The following is a 21,391-nucleotide window of genomic DNA, read 5'->3' on the forward strand; positions in this document are numbered from 1 at the left end:
GGTCGACTGTTCGGGACGCACAGGTTGCTGTCCGCCCAGGAGATTCCCATAGGTTGAGACGGTCGAACGATTTTTCATAATCAACGGAAGTCCTGGAGTTCTTCGACTTGTTGGGGATAACACGAATTGTCACTATGTGGTCTACTCATGATCAGTCGCCCCGAAAGCCAGCTATCTCGTTGATCTTCGATTTGATTCTGCACAAGATCACCAGAAGATTTATTTTTTAAAGCTCTTAGCGCACGGCTCAGCTTCTTACAGCAATCCAGCATTTGAGATGACAACAGTCAATTTTGAGCATTCCTACGGAGATTCGATCCATTCAGCATTCGTACACTTCCCGGCTTCAATCTCTCTCGGTTTATTTTTCTGTTTGAGCATTAAGCCACTGAATCCTGATTACAAGGACTATTGTAGCAGAAAGTCGTGGATTCATCTCAGGGTGGCAGACTTCGGAGGTAGCAGCAACTGTATGAGTATAAAACGATTGCTTCACGTGTTCTTCTAGGATGTGATCACACTTATTTCATAAGTTTTCCTTTGCTTTTCTCAGCATAGCTGGACCATACAAACGTCAAAATATGTCATAGAGGAGGCATATGTTACCAACCTGGTCGGCAACGAAATCCGTCCAGGCTATCTTGTCCAGCCTACAAGAGCGTTTTACAGTCTTTTCCAGATTTGCGTACACTTGGCGAGGGCACGCCTTTTCCACTCTCGGTGTACAACTTCCGAAATCCACTCGTTCCACGAAATTTTTGACTTTGTGTACTGATCGATGAGGAGAGAGCTATCCCCCAAGCACCATGCCATGGTTACCACAGAATTCCGTAAACAGTTCGCCGTTTTTGCTCATCTCTCCAAGACCATGTCACCCCACGATCGATGCGCTCCAGGTTTGTGTTGTCTTCGCATTGAAGTCTCCCGTAAAGATTCGGATGTCACCTCGCGGGATCTCATCGACAACTCTGCTCAGCTGACCGTAAAACAGCCCCTTCTCCGGCAAGTTGACAGGATCATTTGGGTCGTAAACCTGGACGATGGTATGGTTCCTAAAAACGTACCTAAGAATCTGGCTTCGATAATCTGTAACACAAATTTCTGGAAAAAAATCAAATCCAGCAAAACATTGAACAACGAAGAAGTTATGTAAACAAACAGATCGTCCTGCTTCATGGTGAAGTGGTTTCGAGTTGATGTTTACATCTGGATAAGCAGGTCGCACTATTTGTTTACACTTCGTCTTTGATCCATTTACAATGTTTTGCTTGAATCTCAAATCTTTCTAGACGTACCTGAAAATCAATTATTAAAAATGAGCAAACTAAAAAAATAATAGTGAACAACAATAGAGTTATCTAAGCCCGCTCTCACGCACACTAGCACGCCATTTGTTTTGCTGGACGGTACAAAATTTAACCTAACTTTTTTCGTGTACGTACACGCAATACATGCGCACGTAAATAACTCTATCGAGAAATTAAAAGTGAGAGTGTGTGCGTGCAACATGGAGTTAAACTTTTCAAAGAGTCATGGTAACCTTCACAGCATCTTCATAGAAAGTTTAACTCCATGTTGCACACACTCTCACTTTTAATTTCTCGATAGAGTTATCTACGTGCGCATGTATTGAGTGTTTGTACACGAAGGGTTTTTAGGTTAAAATTTGTACCCGCCAGCAAAAACAAATGGTAAGCTAGTGTGGGTGAGATCGGGCTTAGATAGCTCTATAGAGCTATCTAAGCCCGATCTCACACACACTAGCACACCATTTGTTTTGCTGGCTGGTACAAAATTTAACCTCACTTTTTTTCGTGTACGTACACGCAATACATGCGCACGTAGATAACTCTATAGATTTAATTTTGACATTTTCTTACCGTCAACACGGCTTCCTATTGTTCCGCGTCCTGGCAACACTTGTTGGATTCCCGAAAATCTGTACACCGCACGATGCCTTCTTTTCACTCAAAATCTCACTCCCTTTCTCTCTCTGTTTACCACTGCTTTCACACTGTCCCACTCGCTCTCACAAGAGAGCAATATGTGTTTAGCTGTTTGCTTTCTCTCTTTCCCTCAAGTTGGGCAGACACACAGATACACTCTTGCTCAGACACGGATTCTGCGAAGCACCACCCCACCGCGTCTCACCACTTCTTCCAGCACAATTCCAAAGGGAGAAAAAAAAATATCTTCCAAACATCCAGCGATTGATTCACATTTTCCACTCCAAACTCAATCTCTCAAACCGGATCAAAGCTGGCCACTTCCGGCCGTCCGAACGGCAACGCACGGTCCCCAATCGAATCGGAACTAGACACGCACACACACACACACGAGCCGAAAAAAAATGTGAGAAAATTTTCACCCAACTTGGTGCTGTCAGTGCGGCGGAGGAACCCGCTTCCAACGCCGGAGACACCGCCCCGGCCACTCGTGACTCACTTTCGGCGCGGACAGCCGTACGCTTGCGGACGCGGTTGGGTCAGACCAGAATCGCGGCACTTTGCACCGTGCAATCTGGAACAGACTCGCGGAACGTCGTCGCCTCCGTCGGACACGGCCAAATCGCGGACACACGGAATTCTTCTTCTTGCACCGCTTCTTGTTGGCTGCTCTGCTCTTGTTGTTGTTCGCAGCGGTGCCAGAGTGGCAGATGTTGGGGTGGAGTTGCAGATTTTTTTTCGTTGGATTGGACAGATATTTTGGGTGCGGATTTAAATTCCACGCGAGAACAGCTTGGTAATTGGGTACTAAAGCCCTATGCCAATTTTTATGTACAACGGTAAAAAACACGATTAAAAACCATTTCTGATCACTATTTTTCATTTTAATGCAAAAAAAATTTTTGACAACACAACATTTTTTCGATGGATCAACTATGGTCCCCTTGGAACGAGCTGTCAAGTAGAAGCTTTTCTGTCAAGAAGGACCACGAGGTTAATTTTTCAAAATTGATTTAAAAATCAATTTTTAACTCTTTGTGGTCGTACAAAGGGTCATTGTACTCAGAAAAATAAGCTTTATCGCTGTAAACAATAATATCAGCAATCTAAGCTTCATTTAAGGACCCAATTGGGTCCTAAAACTAAGTTTAAATCTGTGATATCCTAAAATCAATTTTTAAAAATTTACTTCGCGGTATTGAAATAAAAAAAAATTGAAAAAAATACAGTTCGTAGGTTGGATATCCGACAAGATTTTTTTATTTTCTCAAAATTTAGGTTTTAACCTAAAATACAATTCTAAAATACTCCAAAGTTTTTTTTCTGTATCTGAAAATTTATTTCTTATTAGAATTTAATAATTTTAAAATTTCATGTTTTTTAATTTAAAATTTCAAAAAAATATTAATTGATCTTCAAATTTTGTGGATTTGATATTATATTTATTTCAATTTTAGGGTCACGAACCTCATATGGCCGAGTCTCAACACGTTGAATCTAGAAATGCTGAAAATTGGGTCCTAAAATCAAGCTGAAATTTGTGATATTATTGTTCACAACGATAAAGCTTATTTGTCTGAGTACAATGACCCTATAAACGATCGCAAAGCATTTAAATTCAAATTTTATTTTTTGCTATTTTCTGCCATAAAAATAATCATTTAATTTTAAAACGAATATCTTAAGAAATCAAAAATTTTAATATTGTAAAATATTGAAAATCAAAAATTTAATGGCCATTGTATTTTTTTTAAGTTTATGTCGGTCATAATCACTCTAAAAATTAGGGGCAAAAAACATTACTTGAAAAAAATTAAGAAAAAAATCTAAATAAAGATTTCAAGCGATTTGTATGTATAACGGTAAAAGCACATTTAAAAACAATTTCTGACCACTTTTTTCATAAAAATGCAAAAAAATGACAAAATCAACATTTTTACGATGCATTACCAACCCATTGGAATGAGCTGTCAAGTAGTAAAATTCGACCCCACACCTGAACAAATATTAAAAAATAAGAAACACAAAATTTAAAAATTCATGAAATCAAATATTTAAAATTAAAAAATCGAAACACAAAAATAAAAAATTAATTAAAACAAATAAAAATCAAAATTTGTAAAATTATTGTTTCTTTATACAAAATTAGAAACAAAAATCAATAATTTTAAAATGCAGAAGTTTAAAAATTGAAAAAGTTCAAAAAATCGAAAATTCTGGTTAAAAATATGACTCAAAATTGTTCCTAAGTTAGTCACGAGAAAGGCAAGATTGTTAACGATAAAATTATCGATCACGATAACGCTAGTGAGAAATTCAAGCCCAAAACAGGAATTTTTCAGGTTTTTTTTTTCTCGACCCTCTCCGATTTCCATGAAACTTTGTAGATTTTTTTTATTTTTAAGTTTAAAAGCCAATTTTAAGAGTGAGCCCACGATTTTTTTCGTTCAAATTTTTTGTGAAAATAGCCTAAGATGTTACAAAAAGACTCACGAAAAATGCAGGATGGATCAACTCACCTGAAAAAAATACAAAAACCATTTACTGAAACTGTTTTTTTTTTCAAAAACCGGATAAGAGAGTCGATTCTCCAGACAATTTTACATAAAAATTTCCATATTGTCCATTGTCCTAAGTCCAATCCTTGTAAAGTTACAGCGGGTTTAAAAATAAAAATGTTGAAAAAATAGATTTTTTGATGTTTTTTTTTGAATTTCTATATGACAGACTTGATTTTTTACTCTCGAAAATATTTTTACCGGAAAGCTCGTCCAATTTCCCATAAGTTTGTCTTTGACCACATTTCAATTGGATGTATGGGCTTACAGATATAAGCTAATTACATTGCTCATAACTGAAAATAGAATATTTTTTTCAGTGTGGTAGAAACTAGGATAGTAAATTTGCTTACGTTAATATAAAAACGATATAAATCAAAAAGCTGTCAAAGGCAAACTTATGCACCCAAAACTGGCAGCGCTAGTCCGAGAGAATGATTGTCTTGATTCGAGAGAATAGTGGTACCATTCACGGACGCAGAGAACACAGCTCGAGATGGGCGATAGAACTATTCTCTCGAGGTTCATTTGCAAAAAAAGTTCATCCGTCAAACAAAAAACCAAAAGTGTCGACAACGGGAATCGAACCAGAGACCTTTGACAAACCAATCCAATGACTTAGCTGCCTCGGCCACCACAGCTTGGTGACCATGGAGAAGTCAGAAGTCGATGTATGACACTTGTTGGAGATTTATTGATTCAACTAACGAATGAACTCATTTGTTATGATGGTGTGAGTTGGTACCATTATTCTATCGATTTTGGCACTGATCCCTCAATAAATTTTGAGAGAACGATTATCTCGATTCTGAATTTTGGGTGTGGGAAATTGGACGAGCTTTCCGGTAAAAATATTTACGAGACTGAAAAACCAAGTCTGTCATATAGAAATTGCCAAAAACCACAAAAAAAACCCGTTGTTCAACATTTTTATTTTTAAAACCGCTGTATCTTCCCACGGATTGGACATAGGACAATGGTCAATATGAAGACTTTTATGTAAAGTTGTCTGGAGAATCGATTCCCACTACTGGTTTTTAAAAATTTTGATGTTTAGACCACTTTTCAAAAAAACAGTTTTAGTAAATAATTTTTATATTTTTTTAGGAGAGACATACCATCCTGCATTTTTCGTCAGTCTTTTGGTAACATCTCAAGCTATTTCCTCAAAAATTTTGAGCGAAAAAAAATCGTAACATCACCTTTACATTTAAGTTTTAGTCTTAAAAATCAAAAAATCTCATTGATGTGGCGTGTATTTTTGTTTGAGTGTATTTTTTCAGAAAGCCCGTCCGATTTCCTACAAGTTTGTCTTTGACCACTTTTTGATACGACACAACGGCTTCGAGATACAGTAATTTTTAAATTACAAAATACAAAAATATTTGAATACCTTACGCCCTTCTCAAATGTTATTTTCGAGTACTATTGGCTCCATATACACAAAAATGGCTTATATAGGCCTAGGATAACATGTCTAGAAAGTTTCATTGAAATCGGAGAGGGTCGGGTACAAAAGTACCAGAAAAATTCCTGATTTGAGCTCTTTTACAAAAAAAAAGATCAAATGCATTAAAAATGTCGCTTCGTTTGATACCCATATTGTAATTATTAAAATTTAAGTACAAACGAAAATAAACGGCATTTTGTGAACATTTTAGTATTTTAATAAAAACGGCTCTATTTTTGAATTTTTTAATATTTTTTTTATAAACTTCTTAATTTCCGAATTTTGATTTATTATAAACTGATTTAAAACTTTCTAATTTCAATTTTTTTAACGTTTTTTCAATTGTTTTACGTTGTTGATTATAATTATGATAATGTTATGTTAGTTGTTATATTTTGGTTATGGGTATCACACCAAGCAAAATTGTTTATGCCTTTTAACTTTACTAGAGTTTTTTTTAACTAAAATTTTCACAAAATACCGTATTTTTCGAAAATACACAAATTTTTAAAATTTTCAATATGTGGGTTATGGGAACCAAACGAATCGAAATTTGTAGAGCATTTTTATTTTATTAGTGTTGATATCTGTTAAAATACTAAAAATTTCACAGAATGCCGTATTATTTCGAATATACTTAAATTTTTATAATTCGTCATAAGGCTATCAAACGAAGCGAAATTTTGAATGCAAATGCACTTTTTTTTACAGTAAAATTGTCACAAATTTCTGTGATTTTTTAAAATGCTCAAATTTACTATTATTTGCAATATGAGTTGATACTAACGAAACATCTTTTGATACTCATATTGCATATTTAGAAAATTGATGTTTCCTAAGTCTCACCCAAACAACCCACCATTTTGTAACGTCGATATCTCAACAACTAATGGTCCGATTTAAAATGTTAAAATATGAAACTTTCGTGAAATTTTCCGACCGTTTCGAAAACAGTATTTTAAATTTTTTTAAACCAAGACTTACATTTCAAAAGGGCCAAACATTCAATATTACGCCCTTTTGAAATGTTAGTCTTGAATAATTTATTTTGGAAGTATTGTTTTCGAAAAGATTAGTTGCTGAAATATCGCCGTTAGAAGATGGTGGGTTGTTTGGGTGAGACTTAGAAAACAATAATTTTCCTGTTTTTAAACCTTTGCACGGCAATATCTCAGCAACTAAAGGTCGTATCAACAAAGTTCAAAAAAGCCAAATATAGAGAATTTTCTCAGCCTTTCAAAAATATTTTTTCAAACGTGGGCAAACATGTGCATTAATTAAAAAAAATGGAAACTGCGACTATTTTCAAAAAAGTTACCTAAAATTGGCTTTAACTTGAAAACGGTGCACTGTATCAAAATTTCTCTCAAGTACTTTTTGATTGCAAATTCGATTTTACACCGATAAATGAAGTTGAAAATGTTTTGCGATCAATAATTCGATTTAAAAAAATCATAATTCGGTAAAAGATTTTTTGCCCGTTCTAGAAATTTCTGAAAAGTTGGCATTTGATGTCCCCTAAAACATATAAAGTTTTAGTGACAAAAAGTTAAATTAAAAATCACCAAAAGTATTTTACTGTGTATAATTTTTTTCAGCGTAGTCTTAGTCATACCTACAACTTTGCCGAAGACACCAAATCGATAAAAAAATGATTGTGTCAAGTTCCCCAGAAAACCATTCCCCCGAATACCATTCCCCAGAAATCAATTCCCCAGAATGAACCGTTCCCCAGAAAACCATTCCCCAGAATGTACCGTTCCCCAGAAATATTTATCGTGGTGATTATAATTATTTCCAAAATTAAAAGAAAATCCATAATTTTCAAATTTCTGAATGTTTTCAAAATTTTCCAAATTTGCAAAATTTCTAAAATATTCAAAATTTCCAAAATATTCAAAATTTCTAAAATTTCCAAAATTTTCAAAATTTTCAAAATTTCTAAAATTTCCAAAATTCCCAAAATTTCTAAAATTTCCAAAATTTCCAAAATTTCCAAAATTTCCGAAATTTCCAAAATTTCCAAAATTTCCAAAATTTCCAAATTATCCAAAATTTTCTAAAATTTTTAAAATTTACAAAATTTTCAAAATTACCTAAATTTCCAGAATTTTCGAAAAATTCAAAAAAAAAATCGAAATTCCCATAATTTCAAATTTTCAAAAAACTAAAAAAAATAAAATTCATAATATTTGATTTTTTTTTAATTTTAAAATTTCTTTTCTCTTTAATTTTGATTTCCAAACTTTTTGATTTTTTTTTTTGAGAATTTTGAAAATGTTTTTAATTTGACTTTTTGACTTACCATTGACAAATTATGATCATAATATTTAGATCGAAAAATCTCGAACGTGATGCGAGAAATAAAGATTGAAATATTACGCTCGAGTGTATTAATCACCACGTTAACTTGTGTCAGCAGTTATTACAAGGCTAGAAAGTTTTACTGACTGAAAGAAAGACTTTACTGACTGATACAAGTTGAATTTTACCTTTAAACGGGAGGAGGAGAGTTTTCCCTTCTTTAAGGAAGGGAAAAATGTATACTATACATTGTATAGCCTTGTTATTATAACTGCTGACACGGGTTTAATTTTCCCTTCTTTAAGTAAGGGAAAAAATACTTGACCACTTACACAACTTTTTAAATTTGTTATCACTAGTCAAGAGAGTTTTTCCTTATGGAAACAAGAAAGAATACAAGAAAAAAAAACTTTAAAGCGAAAATTCAACTTCTGTTAGCAGATATCACAAGTCAAGACAGTTTTCCTTTCTTTAAAGAAGGTGAAATTCAACTTGTGTCAGGAGACCTTAAATGAAGGAAAAATTAGTCAGTTATTGTAAGTCAAGAGAGTTTTCTTCTTCCAAAAATGATAAATTAAATTTTGTCACCTTAAATCAAATTTAGAAAATTTAAATCATCGTGCAAAATGAGCAATATGCCAAATGTCCAATATGTCAAATGGAAATATACCAATAACACCCATAATCATATTTTAATTTTAACAAACATTTTTATTCTTTGCAAAATAAAAATAGCATTCACGGAAAACAAGAAATAAAAAGAAACTGCAATTTATTCGGCATTGGTATAACAAATTAAACATGACTGAAAAAGAAGGGTAAATTTCTTAGGATAATAGAACGAATCATAAGCCGAATTAACATTTTCTGTTATTTTCTCAAGAATTGTTGTCAAAAAAAGGAAAATTTCTTGGCATGGATAAAATAACCTTGTCTAATTTTTATATTTTCTAAGAAATTTCAAACAAACTAATATTTGAAACTACTTTGATTTTTCGAGAAAGAAACTTTTCTGGGGAATGGTGGATTTGGGGGAATGGTTTTCTGGGGAACGTGACACACTCAAAAAAATCCTTCAAAAGATACAGATTTTTTAATTTTCATACAACATTTTTGTGTGGATAGCTTCCAAATTTTTATGGAAAATTATATGGACAAACTAATGATGCAAAATGGCTTCTCTGGGCATACCAAAGGTACCAAAAAAGTTTCAGTCGGATTATAAAATACAGCAAAAAAATATCGAATGAAAGAAATCTCAGAGAATTGCTCTGATGTAGAATTTTCTTTTTTTTTTCAAAAGGGGAAAAATCGCATATAGATATTGATTAGTAGTGCGGTGCCTGGAGGACGCGCAGTCCTGTTTTTCGTGTTATTTTCGTCTCTTTTGTGCCGTTATTTGTGTACATGGTGTGATTGGATTTCTTCTTCTTCTTTTTTCATTTTTTTTAGTTCGCGCGTTCGTCGGCCGTTGAATTTTTTTTTCTCTTTATATAGTTTTCGATAGAAACGATCCGATTTTTGTTTTTTGAGACAAGCAAGTCGTATTGCTGGATTAAGTTCTTTCCATATCATCGAGGATCGGAAGGCACGTCGACGGAGAATTTCTGGAGAAACGCGGTCGAATTAATACTATATTTAAATCCCTAGATAGGTATCTTTCCGCAGCCGGCTGCCTAAGATTTTTAAAATTTCAACCGATAAACAAATTGCTTATGGTCGCATCACCTACCACAGTGAATCCTGACCTCATACCCATCTTTCTAACCCCAAAAAACTCATGTGATACTTTGTCGGAGACGCAGCCGATTTAGCGGTCCCATCACTCAAGTATCGGCTAACATTCTCATCTAAAGTGCCTAATAGAAAGTGAGGACAAGGCACTCAAAATGCAATGCCACTCACAGTTGGTCACTCAAAATATACCAAGCGTTTAAATGGAAGGTGTTCATTTTTTGACAAAACCTTACTCTTACAGATAAGGTGCTTACAATCTCTACTTCTTCCATAGGTTTTGTCAAAAAATGAACACCTTCCATTTAAACGCTTGGTATATTTTGAGTGACCAACTGTGAGTGGCATTGCATTTTGAGTGCCTTGTCCTCACTTTCTATTAGGCACTTTATGTCTTACCTCTGGTCGTGGCCGGCGTCGGTATTGATCAGCACGATAGGGACCTTTGAAAATTGCGAAGGGGTGATGATTGGTTCCTACTTTTCATCTGTGATCCACGGAGCAATGTTTGGGGGTCCTGGTCAATAACGAAGTAGCAGCTACGGGTAGACACCAATGCTATGCTATGCTAAAAGGGGAAAAATCGCATATAGATATTATATATAATATGTTTAGATCGGTATTACATTTTTCACTGTTGCTAAATTAGGCGTTCGCTTTTTCACAAAATAAAAAAAAAACCTCTTTTGGAGTTAAAACTTTATTGTAACATTCTAGTTTTTTCGTCATTGTATGTTAACACGTTAATTTGATAGATAAACGCAAAAATTGATTTCGTCGCGAACGATAAATGCTTTCAACAAGTGTGTGTGTGCAATTGCAATTTTTGTCGTTGTTCAAGCTAATGCTTTTCGAATTCAAACGCTTCTGCCATGCATGCCTGCATTCTAGTTCCACCTTCGCGACGACGTCGAGCTCCCCTCCAGCGCAACGGTCCCGTTGACGCCGGCCGGTTCGTTCGCCGCCACTTCCGCCTCCCAGTCGTCGGTCGAGTTGAGCAGCGTCATCGAGGGTTGCGACAGCGTCGAGTCGGAGTCGTCCGAATCGTAGCTCGACTCGAGCGACTCGAAATCGTTGGCCGTGGCCAGCTCCTCGGGGTCGTCCTCGGGGCGAACGGTGCGGAATTGGTCCGTTTCGGAGGCTGACGGTTTGTTGGTAGCGGCGGCCGAGGCGTACAGAGTGCGCGAGTCTTCGCGGTTTGAGTAGAATGTTGTTTTGTCGGTTTTCGATTGTGGTTCGAGTGTGGCCTCCTCGTCACGGTAGGAAGAAACGTCCCGGGCGGTGCTGTCGTTGTCACTTAGTAGAGGGAGAACCGCCGAAGATGAGGACGAGGACGAGGTCACCGCCGAAGAATGGGTTGACTCCGAAGTTTGGGTCGTGCTTCCGTTGCTGTTGCTGCTGCTGCTGTTGGTTGCGGACTGGGTTGGCTTTCGGATGGGACGACTCACTCCGGCCATCGCGAGGTCTTCCTCGTTGACGCGACCCTCGTCGGCGCGAATTTCCAATCTAAAAATAAGGTATAGAGATATAACTTTGAAGAACTTCCAACCTTCACCCCAACTCACCTCTTAACATTATGCTCGACGGACCACAGATCCGGCATAAATTTCGGCTTCATGCTGTGCAAAAAGTGCTCCCGCCACATCCGTTCCAGCTCCCCAATCCCACCCGGCTGCTCCTTAAAGTACTCCACGACCTTCTCCCCGTGCGCAAAGTAATCCCCGTTAGGAATGGCCGTCTGGATGTTAGCATAATGTTCCAGCACCTCCCGCGTCAGCTGCACCCCTTGCCCCCCTCCCAGCAGCCGTTGCATTTTGCGCCGAAGACTCGCGAGCCGTTCCGGCGGAATCCGGTCGGCGCAGTAAACGAGGGCTCGGGCCGCCTTGCGCAGTTCGGCCATCGATTCGACGCGGATCTCCTTCGGGTTGTCGTTGGCGGTGAACGGGGCCGTACAGAGCGAGGCCAGCTTGAGGCGCATGTTTTCGTCGTTCATGGTGCTCCGACGGTGGCAGGGCGCGCACAGCAGCAGCACGTCGTGCGAGATGTGCTCCTTCATGACCACTGGGGTGGATGGGATAAAAATTAGGCAAATTGTTAGTTTGTATAATACGGTAAAAAATTAGATAAATTACTTTAGTAAAATTTTGATGAATTGCACCGTTTTCAAGTTATTGCCATTTTTAGGTACCTTTTTTCAAAATGGTAGCAATTTTTTAATTTTTAAAATTAGTGCACATATTTGTCCACCATTGAAAAAAAAAAAATGTTTTTGAAAAGTTGAAAAAATTCTCTATATTTTAATTTTTTGAACTTTGTTGGTACGACCCTTAGTTACTGAGATATTGACATGCAAAGGTTTAAAACAGGGATGCTCAAAGTTTTTGAGTGGCGGGCCATATTTGAAGCTCACATGAGTTTGCGGACCAACGAAAAAAAAATCTATGAAGCTGAAAAAAATCAACTATCAAGATAATTTTTTTTTTTTGAAATTTCAGGTATTTTCAGTGCTTTTTTGGCATTTAAATATTAGAATATGAAGAATTATTGTTTTAACAATGGTAAAATATGAAACATTCGTGAAATTTTCCGATCTTTATTATTAACAAAGTTCAAAAAAGCAAAACATAGAGAATTTTCTCAGCTCTTCAAAAAAAATTTTTCGCATAATTAAAAAAAATTAAAAACTGCGACAATTGGGTCCTAAAATGAAGCTTAGATTGCTGATATTATTGTTTACAGCGATAAAGCTTATTTTTCTGAGTACAATGACCCTTTGTACGACCACAAAGAGTTTAAAATGGATTTTTCAATCAATTTTGAAAAATTAACCTCGCAGTCCTTCTTGACAGCAAAGGTCCTACTTGACAGCTCGTTCCAAGGGGACCATAGTTAATCAATCGAAAAAATGTTGTCTTTTCAAAAAAAAAATTGCATTAAAATGAAAAAAAGTGATCAGAAATGGCTTTTAATCGTGTACATAAAAATTGACATAGGGCTTTAGTACCCAATTTTCTAAAAAGTTACCTAAAAATAGAAATAACTTGAAAACCGTGCACTTTATCAAAATTTCACTGAAGAACTTTCTGAGTAATTTTTGCGACCAGTATTTCGATTTTTTATACAATAAAAACAGACGAGGCAAACTAAACTAAACATTACAAAAAAAATCAACTATCAAGATAAGTTTTTTTTTAAATTTCAGGTATTTTCAGTGCTTTTTTGGCATTTAAATATTGCTTATTGCGAGATAAAATCACGTTTTTCCATTGCTGTGAATGACAGGAGATTATTGCCGCCTAAATACCGCAGTGTAAAAATCAGCAAGTTGAACTGAAATTCTGCGTTGATTTGGCTGTCAATTTGATTTGTTTTGAATATTTTCCAAATAGTTAGCTGAAAACTCAATGCAACCTTTGACAACAGCCAACAATTTGTTCTGCGGTTGTCATGCGGCTGTCATGCGACCATTATCTTGCGGTAGTATCACCGCGCGTGAACTCTAATTATAAACGCCCGCAGTAATATTAGAATATGAAGAATTATTGTTTTAACAATGGTAAAATATGAAACATTCGTGAATTTTTTCGATCTTTATTATTTTTTTAAATCCAGACTAACATTTCAAAAGGGCCAAACATTCAATATTACGCCCTTTTGAAATGTTAGTCTTAATTTAATTTTATTTTTTTGAAAATATTGTTTTCGAAAAGATCGAAAAATTTCACGAAAATTTCATATTTTAACAGTGAAAATCGGACCATTAGTTGCTGAGATATCGAAAATGGTAGATTAATTGGGTGAGACTTAGAAAACTTGAAGAATTTTTTTTCTTGTATTCAAACCTTTGCATGGCAATATCTCAGCAACTAAGGGTCGTATCGACAAAGTTCAAAAAAGCAAAACATAGAGAATTTTCTCAGCTCTTAAAAAAAAAATTTCGCATAATTAAAAAAAATAAAAACTGCGACTATTTTAAAAAGAGTTACATAACAATAGAAATAACTTGAAAACAGTGCACTTTATCAAAATTTCACTGAAGTACTTTCTGAGTAATTTTTGCGACCAATATTTCGATTTTTTTTGAAAAAATCAATATTGTTTCAAAAATTCATAACACGTTCAAAGATTTTTCGGAACGGAAATTTCTAAAAGGTTGGCATTTGATGTCCCCTAAAACATATAAATAAAAAAAAAGTGTTTTTTACCGTGTATTTTTTTTAGTGTAGTCCATATCCATACCTACAACTTTGCCGAAGACGCCAAATCGATCATAAAATTCCTTCAAAAGACACAGATTTTTGAATTTTCATGCATCATTTTTGTATGGACAGCTGCCAAATTTGTATGGAAAATTATATGGACAATCTAATAGCGCAAAATGGATTGTTTGGACATACCGAAGGCACCAAAAAAGTTTTAGCCGGATTAAAAAATACAAAAAAGAAAAATCGAATGACCGAAATCAGAGAGAGTTGCTAAATAGTTTATAGGACCTTTAAAAAACTCTAGAACTTTATTGTGATTTGAAAAAGTCAGTTTAGTGTTTTCAGAAAAAAAGGATATTTAATGTTTAAAAAAAAACTGAATTTCTTGAGTTTAAAGATTTAAATTTCTAAAATATCTAAATTCATAAATTTTAAAGTACTTGAATGCAGTCATCTTAGATTACAGAAAGCCTGAAAATATAAAGAATGTTCGGATTCATGTTTTAATTCAAAAACCCAAATTTTGAGAAATTCGTGTTTCGATTATCCGGAGTGAAAGTTTGTTAGTGAGTAAATTGATAATTTTACAAATTTCAATTTGTTTTTTTTAATCTTCGGATGTTTACATTTTTATATTTTTAACTTCTGAATTTTTTGAAACTTTGTATTTATAATTTTAAAGTTGAATTTCTAAATTTAGGATTTTGAATTTGGAATTGTAAAATTTTACACTTCTAAATTTCTGGATTTCAATTTCGGTACTAAGCGATTCGAAGTTTTGTATGCTTTTTTTGTTTTTTAAATTGCTTACTTAAATTTTCATAATATGCTGTTTTGACATCGTTTATTACCCATTTTGCAAATTTCTAACTATGCGTATTTTCTAAAGTACGGTAAGTTGTAAAAAAAGTATTTAACACAAAAAAAATCACAAAAAAATATTATAATAAAAATTCATAAAAAAAATTCACGTCGTTTGGCGAATTATGAAATACAAGCATTTAAAAAAATACTGTTTTCGAAATAAAAACACTAACAATAACGTTATTGCCTTAACGGGACATTGCCAAAAATGTGAAAAACAAGCAAATATTAGAAAAGTAAACAGAAAATATTTAACAAGAAAAAAAGGCAAAACGTAATCATTGGAGGTTGAAGTATATTGGTGATACAATAAAAACAGACGAGGCAAACTTAACTAAACATTACAAAAAAAAAACCGAAACAAAACAAAAGAAGGAAAAAGCAAGAGAATCCAAGTTTTGCTTTCAACAAAATTAGCGCAATTGGGTAGCGAGGCGTAATACAACCATAAAAAGATGCAGGAGACTATGTCACACCAAGACCAATATGCAAAGAACTTTCAACCATATCTTAGGACAAAATTTTTCGTCAAAACCAGCAATGGAGTGCCCGAGATTGGTGTGCTGGAAGTGGGAACGCGAAATCGTGATTATGCAGGTTAATTTATGTGTGTGCTTTTGTGTCGCTATGCGTATGGGGTGAGTGATTGTGTTAATCGAATAATAGCATGACTTACTGAATTATTAATGTCTTGAGCGTAAGTTTCGTTGAGTAGTAGGTGTTTGTTTGGTGATTTTTTTTGTGATCTTAATTAATTAATCTTAATTGTTTTGTGATTTTCAAAGCCCTTCCTATATCATCGTTGATCGGAAGGCACGGCGTCGGGTAAATTGTGTTTAATTTTTTGAATAAGGTTTTATTTTTTATGGTGAAAAAGCCATTTCTATAGAATGATCGAAAGACGCACTGACATTTTGGATTAATTAATAGTGGAGTGAAATAATTGTGTGTGAGTGACTTTGTGAGTTAACCAAAAAGACCTTCCCATAGCATCGTTGCTCGGAAGGCTCGCCGACGGGTCTGTTATGAAAGTCCTCCCCATAGCATCGTAGCTCGGGAGGCATCGAAAAGCCAATACCTTATCTTACTAACCCGAAAAAATATTTATCACGTGATGCTTGAAGGAGATGCTGTGGATTCAACGGTCTCAAGCGGTATCAACAAGTATATAGCGAAAAACTGTGTGCTTGATGAGTCTGCAACTTCAACTATCGGACTAACATTCCTCCCTTTCGTTGAACTGCAGGCTTCTTGGGAGGGCGCCGGTATTGACTAATAAAGTCGGGGTCTTCAGAGGTTAAACAGTGAACGGATGGTTGGCTCCCACTGATCATTTTTGATTCATTGTTTAACTTCAGCTGATCTGTCAATAACGGAGTAGCAGCTCATTGGCAGTCAACCATGCTCATGCTCATGCTCATGCTCAAAACCAGCAATGGAGTGCCCGGTTTGAGTGGTAGGAATGATAGTTCTCACACAAGGAATACATAGTAGAAAAAAATGTTGTAGATTTTTGAAATATACCAGATTGTCCAGATTGTCGATTCACGAAACGTATAGCAGTGAGAGATAAACCAAACAAAGGCAAAACTCAAAAGCAATCTCTTTTTATTGACTACAAAATTTGTCCTAGCCTCTACCCCAAAACCCCGTAACAAAGCATACTCCACCGAGCCCGAAAGAAGGGAAAGAAAAGCGAAACGCTCCAAAAGCAACAACACTCACGTGGAAAGTGTCTCCGGTAGTCGCGCGGCACCACGTTCTTCCGGATGTAGGAATCCTTCTCGCCGCACACGACGCACTTGTTCTCCTTTGGCGTTTGGTAGTACTTGCCAACTTCGCCGACGGCGCGCCCCTTCGGCTCGAAGCGCAGCCGGATCGTGTAGGTGGGCTGATCGGACACGATGTCCGCCAGCTCCTTGATGACGTACCACTCGGCCTTTTTGCGGTCGCAGGTGCAGAGGACTTCCCCGTCCGGGGCCGTCATGATGCAGTTGTCGTACAGCGGTTTGGCCCTCGTCGACATTGAGCGCTTGAGCTCGAGGACGGAACTGTTGATAGGAATTTTGTTATAAGCTTTGTCGAATAATTTGAGGATCACACAAATTACTTCTTCGAATCCAGCAGTTTTTTCTTGCCATTTTTGCCTCCGCTAGTCGCTCCTTTCTGGGACTTTGGAGGATCTTTGTATCGCTGGTCCAGGAAGCACTCAATCTCGGTCATCAAAGAATCGAACCATTTCTTCCTAGTCGTAAAGATGCCGCTGGAAGAAAGTAAATTTCTGTAAGCAAAGCCAATGAGTCGCACTCCGCCAACCCTACCATCTCAGTACCCGATCAGCGTAAAGCCGGAACAGCTCGACCGCCACGTGAGCATCATTCGCCGCGTACTTGAGCTGCCGCTCGGACAACTCCAACGCCTCCCAATCCGAAGCCCGCACCCTCCAATGCTTATCCAGCTGCAACCCCAGCGACTTCTCCGCCAACCGCGCCATCCCGTACGGTCCCGGGACGCGACACCGTTCCGCCAGATGGCGCAAATCCAGCGCACTCTCCACCTTCAAATTATAGTCCGACCTCAACAGCTGGGCATCCTCAATCGCCCCGATGCCGACCTTCAGTATCCCCGGATCGTTCAGCAGCTCCCCCAACTCCGGCGGAATCCGCTTCATCTGGCACAGCCGGATCAACGCGCACAAGCCCTGGTGCGAGGCCAACTGCAGCAACGCCACCGGATGACGCTTGCCCTTCTCCGTAACCCACTCGCAGTCAAAGCCCAGAATCCTATAGTCCCGGCAATGGTTCCGCAACGTCCCAACAACCTGCTGGCATTCCTCCGCGTTCGTCACCACCCGGATGGTCTGGTCGTACAGAGGACCCCGGAAGCGCTGGATTATCTTGCGCTTGTTGCACAACGCGACCAAAACGGCGGCTGTGCCAACTCCGACGACGGCCACCGTGGCGGCGATGGTTCGCTCGCGATCCGTAAAACCCATGGCCCAGCGAAAGGTGATTCAAAATACTTAATTACTACAAACTAATTATACATATTTATTTCACAATAAATTTTCTGAAAAACACACTTCTGGACAACACCGAAAAAAGGTAAACATTGCGAGATGTCATCGCTACACGGTCAAGCAAAGTAATGGACGCATCTCAAAAAAGAAAATTTAAAATTTTAATCAAATGTGGGTACACTCAACCCCGGTGGTTGGTCACTTTTTTCGTTTGACACTTTTTTAGTTTGTACCCCGTTGGTTTGAGGTTTGACAAAGTCAAACAAAAAAGTGACGAACTGTCACTTTTTACACGGCACTCACGCACATTATCAAAACAAACTTTTGGTAATGTGTGTGAACTCCGTGTATTTGATGTGTGTGTTTGACAATCACACTAAATCAGGAACGCAATACTCGGTAAAAAAATTACCGAAATTGCCCTGTAAAAATCAAATTTTACTGAGCTGTCGGTTGAATTTAGGAAATATACTGAGCTACGGTATAAAAATCGCTGAAAGTACCGTACTTCAGTATTTCATTCACTGAACTTCTCAGTAAACGCTAGTTTCCGGTAAATTATAGGTAATCGGTAATTTAATTACCGAGTACTCAGCTAATAACCTTGTGTTTTACTGAAAGCTCAGTAAAGATTTACCGAGTCTCATAGTTGAAACTTATGTCATTTTGTAGCAGTCACTTTTTGTATTTGCACGCTGTTGTCGGGCTGTTTTCTGACTACCATCAGAAAAAGTAACTTAAAGTAGTTTAATACTTGAAATTGTGACAAAATAACAGGTATGTGTAATTTTATTAAAGGAAATTCAATTATTTACTATTTAGAATTATCATTTTTCTTTCAGCTCACGTCGAAGCTTCATCTCCTGAGCCGTTTATAGAAGAAGCTGGTTTATGTCGTCATTTGCACAAATCAAGGAAAAAATAAGTTGTTATGTTATTGTGAATGTATGTAGATATTATTTGAAAATAAATGTTGTCTTCTTATCGAATAAATAAAAAGCAAATAAATTCAATTCATAAAAAAAGCATTACCGTAAGCACAGTAAAAATTCAGCATTTGTACCGACCAAACGGTAATTTTTTACCGAGGTCTTCTGTAAAAGTTCAAACCAGCTGTCAGATTTGCGTTTACTGAGCTCTCGGTAGTTTAAACTTTTACCGAGCTGAGTACCGAGCACTCGGCTGTTGAGATTTCGGTAAAAATTTTACCGAGTACGGTAAAAAAATCTTAGTGTGATAGTTGGTGTCAAACCATCGGGGTTTGAGTGTACAAACAAAGTACACTCAAACCCCGATGGTTTGACACCAATTGTTGTCAAACGAACGGGGTCACTTTTTAGTTTGACACCCCTTTTACACGGAGTTCACACGCACTACCAAACGATTGTTGTGATAGTGTGCGTGAGCCGAGGCGTGAGCGCTGTGTAAAAAGTGACAGTTCGTCACTTTTTAGTTTGACTTAGATCAACCAACGGGGTACAAACTAAAAAAGTGTCAAACGAAAAAGTGACCAACCACCGGGGGTTGACCGGGGGTACAACACGAGAAAAAAATATTTATTATTGTTTAGCACCGCGTGAAAGGTGTGTCCAACTAAAAATCTTGATTTTTTTAAATAGAGTTTAAATAGCTTAGCCCGAGCTCACGCACACTAGCACCCCCTTTGTTTTGCTGGCGGGTACAAAATTTAACCTCAATCTTTTTCGTGTACGTACACGCAATACATGCGCACGTAGATAACTCTATAGGTCCTAATAAAAATATGAAAGACAATAGCTTAAAGGCGCAGAGTTACTCTGTGTTATAGGTCCTTTAAAAAACTCTATCAATGGACCCCGATATGGTTAGACAACAACCTATGCCAACTCATCGGGGTTGCAGTGTATAGGTCAGGTCAGTACGATTTTAATTATACTTTTCTTTGGGTTAGGTTTTTCGCAAATGATCAACATTAATTTTGTTTGCAAAAAATGTAAATTATCCGGAAATCCAAATATTTAGCTTTATAGCTTAATAGCTTTCTACACGAAATACTTTAAAATACAGGGCGGGTTCTGTTTAGTGTTATATTTCAAGAAAAATGTTTTTCGTCGTGACGTCTTTTGACAGGCTACAGTTTTCCCAGTCATAAAATATTTTAGCAGAGCTGGTTTTAACAGAATCCTGCTCAAATAAATTTACTAACACTTCGAATAATTAAATTGAAATTATAAAAAAAACATTTTTTTTTCCATATTAAAAAAATACCCAAAATTTTGTTTTTGATTTCAGATTGATTTTTTTTAATGTTCACAAAATTTAGAAGAAAAACCATGGGGTTATGATTTTTACGATAAAAAACTATCTGATTTTAGTTAACCTCTAAATTCAAAAAACTTTTATGTTCACTTTTTTTTACTTTTAATTTAATATTAGGTTAAAAAATAAAAACAAAAAGATACAAAATAATAACAGTTCAAAGTACTAAAAAATAACACTTTTTATCTCGCTTTTTATAACTTAAAATTTAAAAAATAATCAAAAAATAGAGCAGTAAAAATACATAAAAAATTAAAATAATAAAAAATAAAAATAAAATGCAAACAAAAATGTAATTTTATTTTTTTTTATAAACCAAAAAACACTAAATTGAAAGTTAAAAAAAATAATTATAAAATGTTTGGTTTAATTTCGATATTTTTGAATACAGTTCAGACCTAGGTTCAGACTCAATTATCCGAAGCCTTGATTATCCGAAGTTTAGATTAACCGAAGTTCGATTATCCGAAGGTTTGTATGGGACTTCGGATAATCGAGAATATTTCTGGAGTTTTTTTTGAAAAGGTCCAATAAACCAAATTTTCAGTTTTTGCATTTTGGGTGTTTTTTAATACCCCTGACTCACGACGGTTTCAAAAACACCCAAAAAGCAACAACTGGAAATTTGGTTTATTGGATCTTTTCAAAAAAAAAAATCCAGATTTGTATTTTTCGTATTTTTTTTCTTGCTTTTTTTTCGTGATTCGATTGTCCGGATAATCGAGTATGGACTGTATTTACACAAATGAAATAAAACAAGCACGAAATTATATTTAAGAATTTAAAATTTTTCGAACTTCATATTTTTTGTGGGTTGGTTGAGTGTTTTAGCAGAATGCATTACTGTGAAAACAAAGAGACGAGTTGTTCCTGAACAACTCGTCTCTTTGTATTCATATTTTTTTTGAATTTTTAATTTTTATGTTAAATTTTTGGATTTCAAAGTCTTATTTTCTTCTTCTTGTTTTTTTTTTTCGTTCTTGAATTTGGTTTTGGTTGAACTCCTTTATTCT

General features: G+C 36.1%; 2 protein-coding genes across 2 annotated transcripts in view; both read right to left on the reverse strand.

Annotated features, from left to right (window-relative positions):
• Nucleotides 1-2,602, reverse strand: part of LOC6053665 (serine/threonine-protein kinase minibrain) — a 91,192-nt gene extending 88,590 nt beyond the window's left edge. The window contains exon 1 of the mRNA XM_038260333.1: nt 1,881-2,602. The gene's annotated coding sequence lies outside the window, so the exon portion shown is untranslated. The remainder of the gene's footprint in view (nt 1-1,880) is intronic.
• Nucleotides 2,603-10,709: 8,107 nt separating this feature from the next.
• On the reverse strand, nt 10,710-18,180 carry LOC6042879 (exonuclease 3'-5' domain-containing protein 2). The gene is made up of 5 exons (XM_001853627.2): nt 17,383-18,180; nt 17,172-17,324; nt 16,787-17,112; nt 11,558-12,053; nt 10,710-11,498 (listed from the first exon to the last, which is right to left on the reverse strand). Exons 1-5 carry the CDS (start codon nt 18,054-18,056, stop codon nt 10,880-10,882), a joined length of 2,268 nt encoding a protein of 755 aa, XP_001853674.2. The 5' UTR covers nt 18,057-18,180; the 3' UTR covers nt 10,710-10,879.
• Nucleotides 18,181-21,391: the final 3,211 nt, after the last annotated feature.

The sequence above is a fragment of the Culex quinquefasciatus genome, chromosome 3, assembly GCF_015732765.1.
Source record: "Culex quinquefasciatus strain JHB chromosome 3, VPISU_Cqui_1.0_pri_paternal, whole genome shotgun sequence".
NCBI lineage: Eukaryota > Metazoa > Arthropoda > Insecta > Diptera > Culicidae > Culex > Culex quinquefasciatus.

Coding starts and splice junctions, on each gene's coding strand:
- LOC6042879 (XM_001853627.2), bottom strand. CDS start 18,056: ATGGGTTTTACGGATCGCGAGCGAACCATCGCCGCCACGGTGGCCGTC. Junction 17,113..17,171: donor AAACTGCTGGATTCGAAGAA/GTAATTTGTGTG, acceptor TCCTATCAACAG/TTCCGTCCTCGAGCTCAAGC. Junction 11,499..11,557: donor GTCGAGCATAATGTTAAGAG/GTGAGTTGGGGT, acceptor CCTTATTTTTAG/ATTGGAAATTCGCGCCGACG.